The sequence below is a fragment of the Netta rufina genome (assembly GCF_964035555.1).
Source record: "Netta rufina genome assembly, chromosome: Z".
Classification (NCBI taxonomy): Eukaryota; Metazoa; Chordata; class Aves; order Anseriformes; family Anatidae; genus Netta; species Netta rufina.
The window spans coordinates 40624-47500 of NC_140126.1; the positions used below are offsets into that span (position 1 = coordinate 40624).

The 6877-nt window shown below is 55.5% G+C and overlaps 1 protein-coding gene across 1 annotated transcript in view; it reads left to right on the top strand.

Annotated features, from left to right (window-relative positions):
- Positions 1-6170: 6170 nt before the first annotated feature.
- Positions 6171-6877, top strand: part of SKOR2 (SKI family transcriptional corepressor 2) — a gene marked incomplete at both ends in the record, with an annotated part of 25029 nt that continues 24322 nt past the window's right edge. Inside the window, one exon of the mRNA XM_084305675.1 lies at positions 6171-6877. This exon is cut by the window's right edge and continues 1531 nt beyond it. Within this exon, the coding sequence (XP_084161801.1) occupies positions 6171-6877 (707 nt within the window).

Here is a 6877-nt window from a genome sequence, read left to right on the forward strand (position 1 = left end):
CCCGAAGCGGGGACCCCTCGGGGTGCTCGGCCTCCACCCCCCCCGCCGGAAGGGGTTCCTGTGGGGGGAGAGGGGCTGGGAAATCCCAAGAGGTGGGACAGAAGACGGCAACAGCTTGCCAGTAGCTCCGAGGTTTAACATCGTGGGGAGGGAAGACGACGCATTTTTATTAGTGTATTTACCGACTGCGCCCTGAGGGTTTTCGGGGCCGGAGAGCTCCAGCCAAAGCGGGAGGGGAAAAACAGATGTAAGTGGGGGCAGCCCTGGGGAAATCCCTCTCCTCCCCAAGCCTTTGCTCGACGGCAATGGCTTGTTGCACAGCCCCGGAGCAGGGGCTCATCGCGGTGTATGTAAGCCTTTGGAAACAACCCATATAGAGTTGGTTATAGGGAAAGAGCGCTTGTAGCAGAACATCCTCCACGACGAGTCACTTTTTAATGTAGTGATGGAATCATGGCGAGGAAGGAGGGGGAAGAGGGGGATGTGGTGGTGGAAGGGGAAAGAAGTTGCATTTGGTTGGAGAGGCAGAAGGTGACGAGCCAGACCCCTAAGTGGGTAATGTGAACTGTCAAGGAGAGCAGGAGCGTAAAAGCCAAACAATCCCAATCCCCACAGGTTGTTTATTCCTCATAAAATACAACTCTACATAGCAGGAAGTTACTGCAAACATTTATCAATAATGAATGAATCTCCTGTAATAAAATACTCACGTAATTAGCTACAGTCAAGTACGTGCATTATGCCAAGCCTTTTGCAACTCTTTGTTGAAAATCCGACAAATCCTCTCAAACAGCCTCTTAAGAAGAGGGTTTTAAAAAAAAAAAAAAAGAGAGAGAGAGAAAGCCATCACCCAGCATTTCTCCTTCTTTTATGCCGTTTCTGAAACCCAAACCATAACTACTCCTGAAATATAACAGAAAACTCTTTGGTGAATTCAGAAGAGTCATTAACATTCAGCTTTAAGTGAATGTTAACAGTAAATAAAGAAATCTCTTGATTGTAATAGTTGCAACAAAGCAATAATAAACCAGTGGGTGGTCATCAGTAATGATAAATGTATCATTATTACTGTGTGTTGGGAAACGGGGTTTGGAAAGTACTTCAGACTTTTTAGTGGCAAGCTTGGTGGCAATTCGTTTCTTAGCCTGAAAAAAAAAAAAAAGCCATATAATTTTATACACAATTTAGGTGAAAATAAATTTAAATCTGTATATTACATTTTTAATTTCAAGATAGTAATTAAAGCTGGTTCATTATATCTCCTCTGAAAGTCTCAGCGCTCATCTTAATTGCCTGTTTGTACAAGCTGCTTTCTAAGACACCCAAGGTTACTCGGTTCTGGAAGAGGCAAAACTGAATTATTTACAGACGTGATGAGTCTTCGCCCCATAACGTCACGTTTCCCTAGGAAGTTTGGGATCGTCGGTCCCAAGCCCTGTCGGGGCCTCGGTTTTACTGCCGTGGAAGTTTGTTGCTCGTTTAAATACTTAAAGCAAGCACGTTGCTGATGGAAGACCTTCACAGCGCTTTAATTTATGCGTCGGAAAGCAAAATCAATAGCTGAGGTGTTTTTTGTTTGGGATTTTCCCTCCCCCCGGGGGTTAATTCACCCACCTCTAAAGGTGCAGCTGTTGCCCCCCCCTGCCACCACGTCCCCAGACAGGACAAAAATAAAGGTACTCGTGCTTTTAGGAGATGGGGAGGAAGAGGATGGGATGCGTTGCAGCGGTCTCCTGGGCTGCGAGTCGCTTCTCCTCCGAGGAAAGCAAGATCGCAAACAGCGATTTTGGTGCCGTTTCGGGTGGGTGGGTGCTGGGGGCCGGCGGAGCCCCTTTCCCCGACGGGGGTCCCCGCGTGTGCCGGCAGGGGTCTGCACGTACCTTCGGCGATGGCCAACTCGGTTTTCATCACTCGGAGCGTATTAAATTGGGAAGTTAACAGGGCTCCCTCAGACAAAAGATGATGCTGTTCGCGCTTCCTTCCCTTCAGCCGCTGCTCTGGCTTTCAGCTGCTGGAGGGGTATCAAACTCCCCCGAAATGCCCGAGCCCTAAACTCTCCTAGTGCCTTTAAAGTGCCGGGAGAAGATCGCTTGAGTCTTTTCCCCTTCCCGTTGTAATGATTGTAGCCGCGTCTTTTCGAGGCGTCCTCTTGCCACTGGAAAAACTCCGCGTAGATCTCTGCCCTTTTGTTGTGCCTAGCTGGGTTATTCAAGAGCAGAGACAAAAGCCCGAAGTGATGTGATCTAAATGAGCTCCGGGGTTTTCCAGATGGGACCACCTCTATTCCAAATGCCCCTCTGCTTTCTGCTTAATACGAAAAAAAACGCGATTGAAAAAAAAAATACTTAGAAAATGGCCTCGCTGTAGACCAAGTGGCACAGCGAAACGTACCCCAGACTATTTTTAAAACCCTCTTTGCCGTCTAAATTTTGTTCGGAAAAAAAATGGGTTTATAACGATACCTTGTGTGCCTGCTACTTTCATGGCTGTAAGTTTCAATGGGATGTGGAGGGGTGGGAGGAGGGAATGGGTCCGCGTTGGGGGTGGTTTTCTTTGTGTTTTTTTAAACGCAGCGAGGTTATCTCGTTCCTCGTGGCCTGTGTTCTACAATGTTTAAGCGCCGTGGAAGTAAATAAAGGCCGTAAGGACGGGATGGGGTGCTTTAAACTTGGCCGCTTTTCTCTGCTGCTCGATTTTGCACGAAGCAGTACGCAGCGAGGAGATCTGCTGCTTTCGCCTCGCTTCTAGCCACTCCAGGGCAGGATCGCGGTAGGGAAGAGGGAAAAGGAGCCAGGACTCGTGCTTATCCCTCCCAAGCTCCTGGGAGAAGTTCGTCCGCTTTCCCCTCTCCCCTCTAAGGAGGCGGCTCCAACCCAGCCATTGCAAACTGCATCAAAAATAAATTAATTAATTAAAATTAAAAAAAATAATAATAATAAAAAAGAAGGAAAAAGAAAAGAAAAAAACGGGACTAATTGCAGGCGGTAGCAGGACGGGAGCCCGGTTCTGCAGTGTGCGGACACCCCCTTCCAAGTCGGGATGGCCCCTGGTGGGGTGCGGGCTGGGCTCCGGCCGTCCCCGGTAGTGTCCATGGGGTCGCTGGCGGCTGCGGCAGCCCGGCGGGACGCGCCCTCCTCGGGGACACCTGCGGGATCCGCCCGGCCCCTGGGCAGCCCGACCTTTCTCCGACACCCTCACCCCGCTCCCTTGCCGCGCTGCTCCACGAGGGTTCCCAACAGGTTTACACGTGGAGAAAAAGTAGAGAAAGGTGTATCTGCTCGCCCCGGTGCTGAAGCGGATCGGTCTGCTCCCACCTCGGAGAGTTCCGCCGAGCTGAGGCCCCTCGGTGTGGTGCTGGCAGCGGCAGTGTCACACGCACTGTCCGGGACTCTTCTGTCCACGGGGACTAAGTCCCCCTGGGGTTCAGCTCTCCTTACAGCAGAAATTGAGGAAGCCCTCCAATTTCTGCTATTCTTTGCAAAGAGGCCAGTGGCGCTGAGCAGCTGAACGAACAAGTTTACTTTTGCTCTTCGCTTAATGACCATAAAATAAAAGACAAGCGTTGGCTGACGACTCCCCAGGACCGAGCCTGTGTTGTCAGCCTTTCTCGGTCTGCGAGGCTCGACCGAAGGGGGGACCTTCGTTGAAGGTGCGTTGTGCGACCCGCGCGTCCTTTTCGCCCTTTGCAACCGCTTGCAGCCCTCCTCCATCGCAGGGCTCAGAGCCCGGGGGGAGCCTGCACATCCCGGCTTCTCCCGGGACCCGTCGGGGCAGAGCCACCGTGGCAGGACCCCGCTGCCACCCGGGGAGCGGGCAGTCCGGTGGCCGCTGCGGGGATGCACGCACCGAGCTCCCGCAAGGGCCAGGGGCTCCTCCCGATAACCCCGCCGTCCCTCCCGGTGCCGGCCAGGCACCGAGGGAGAGAAGACAAGGAAGGGAGATTTTCTCCGTGGCGTGGTAATAGATCATACAGTGTGTGACACGGGTTTAACCAATAAAACAATTTGAATCAATTAGCTGGCGGAGGAGAGTTTTGAAGTGTAAAATTCATGTCAGTCTGGCTAGGAAGCATTGATTAAAATGTCACCAATGTGAGGCTTACAGCTATTGCTCACACGAAAGCAGCGGGCTCCGTGCAGAAGAGGCTCGGGAAAGCAGGAGGGGGGAGAGGGGAGGAGGGGGGCTCCGTGTGACAGTCGCGGAACGGGGGCGAGCGGAGTTTAATAAGAAGTGACAGAAGTAATAAGGAGAGGTGTGATTTTGCCAAGTTAGCGCGGACCCGAGCGATCGGGGGGCTCCGCCGTTCCGCTGCCCGGCATAAAGAGCGGAGAGAGCCGGAGATGCCCGCGGGTGTCCTGGGAGAGGTCGGCGCTGAGATTTTCGCCCGGCTCTGGGACAGCCGAGCGAAAAACAGAAAAAAAAAGGGGGGGGGAGGAAACACACTTTTTCGTGGTTATGGAGCAGAAAGGTTTGGCATTGCTCATGTGGATGGAGAGAAAGACGGAGATGAATTCATTTTTGTAAAAAGAAAAAAAAAGGGGGGGTTATTACAAAACACCCGATAGTCCATATTCCCTCCCCCTCCCTTCCCCCCGGTTTAGCCAGAATAGAGCTTTCCTTCCATTTATTTTCTTTTTCTTGGCCGTTTTTAGCCGGTTCCGCAGTTTTCCTCTCCCGAAAGGAAGGCAGTGGGCTGATTTGGCCTCTTCGCTCCCTCCTGCCGCCGGGATGGGACCTTCGGCCGCCCCCTGCTCCCTGCCGAGATTCCGCAGGACCATGAAATATCTAAATGTTTCACCTGTTTGGGGAAAAAAGAAAAAAGAGAGAGAGAGAGAGAGGTAGACGTGGCAGCCGTGCTGCAGACTATTTGCAGGGATTTTTATTTTTTTTTTCCCCTCGTTGGGTACATAATGAAATTAGAAAAATCCCATTTGCTCCGTGTTGCTCTTTGTGAGCTCCTCAGTGAGAATCTTTTTTTTTTTTTTTTTTTTTTGGTGAACCGCAATTTGGGGAGGGAAGCGCGGCACCACCACCCTCGCCCAGATCGCAGGAGCTGCATCCCGTTGTTGCTCGAAATCAACTTTTTTTCCCTTTTTCCCTCTCTCTTTCCTCCCGCCCTGTAATTTCTGACGGTATTCAAAAATACAATTTGCGGAAAGACGCGGCTTGTCTACTCACTGAGCACATCCAATTCCTTGGAAGAGGACTATGGGAGGGGGAAAAAAAAAAAAAAAAAAAAAAAGAGGGGGAAAGGGAAAAGCCCCCCCACCCCTTAAAGGGATACGGAGCATGGGTGATGCTGGGGGTGCGTTGAGCGGGGTCCCGGGGGACAGCGACGGGGGGGCACTCCCCGACGGGGCACCCCGACCCCTCCTGGGGAGGGGAGGTGAGGGAGGGAAGAAAGGATGGAGGGAGGGCTGGGGGCCGGACCCCCGGCCGGGGGGGAATGAGTACGGCATGGCCCGGCCCCCCCCCCCACTGACGTCACCGCACTCACGTTTTGGGGGGGGAGGCAGAGAAGCGCGGAGGCTCCGCGCAGAGGCTGGGTCCTGGTGGCCGCGCTGCTGCGGGGATGTGCGGCTGGAGGGGGGCTCGGCGGCGGCGGCGGCACGGCTAGAGAGCACCCGCAGAGGTAAAGGGAGCCGGGAGGGCAGGGAAATGAACTTTTTCCATCTCCCTTCCCCGGAGGGCCCCCCCCCAGGAGGATGCTGCCGGGCGGTTTTGCCGGGCAGCGGCGGTTTTCTAGGATGGGGAGGTGGGCGCGGGCTGTGGGACGAGGGCTGTGGACCCGTCTTTATGGGGAGGGTATGGGATTTGCTTGGGGGGAGGGAGCGAAGGGGGATGCGCGGGCCGGGAGAAGCGGGGTGGCCGTCGGAGAAACGCTGTCTGCGAGCGGGCCCGGCTCTCAGCACCCCGCTTTGCTGCGGAGCCCCGCTCGCTCCCTTATCAGGGCGGGTTTAGGGTTTAGGGGCCGGTTCCACCGTCGGGGAACGCGGCCAAGCAGGGAGCCACACAGGGATGCTTGGCCCCCCGTCCGATGGGGCGGGCGGGCTCCTGCCCGATGGGTGCCCCGGCTGACGGCTCTGTTTCTCTCTCTCTCTCTCTCTCTCCCCCCCTTTCTCCCCGGGCGGCCACAGCTGGAGCAGAGCAGTCCCCCCAGCGCTGAAGAGATGGCGACGAGCCCGCTGCCCGGCCCCACGGACATCCTGCTGCCGTCGCCGTCCAGCGCGTACCCGCCGGACCCCATGAGCCAGCCGCGGGCCGGCCACGCCGCCATGAAGCCCAACCAGGTGGGGCAGGTGATCCTCTACGGCATCCCCATCGTGTCCCTGGTGATCGACGGGCAGGAGCGGCTGTGCCTGGCGCAGATCTCCAACACGCTGCTCAAGAACTTCAGCTACAACGAGATCCACAACCGGCGGGTGGCCCTGGGCATCACCTGCGTGCAGTGCACGCCGGTGCAGCTGGAGATCCTGCGGCGGGCCGGGGCCATGCCCATCTCCTCCCGCCGCTGCGGCATGATCACCAAGCGGGAGGCCGAGCGGCTCTGCAAGTCCTTCCTGGGGGAGAACCGGCCGCCCAAACTGCCGGACAACTTCGCCTTCGACGTGTCGCACGAGTGCGCCTGGGGCTGCCGGGGCAGCTTCATCCCGGCCCGCTACAACAGCTCCCGCGCCAAGTGCATCAAGTGCAGCTACTGCAGCATGTACTTCTCCCCCAACAAGTTCATCTTCCACTCGCACCGCACCCCCGACGCCAAGTACACGCAGCCCGACGCCGCCAACTTCAACTCGTGGCGCCGCCACCTCAAGCTCACCGACAAGAGCCCCCAGGACGAGCTGGTCTTCGCCTGGGAGGACGTCAAGGCCATGTTCAA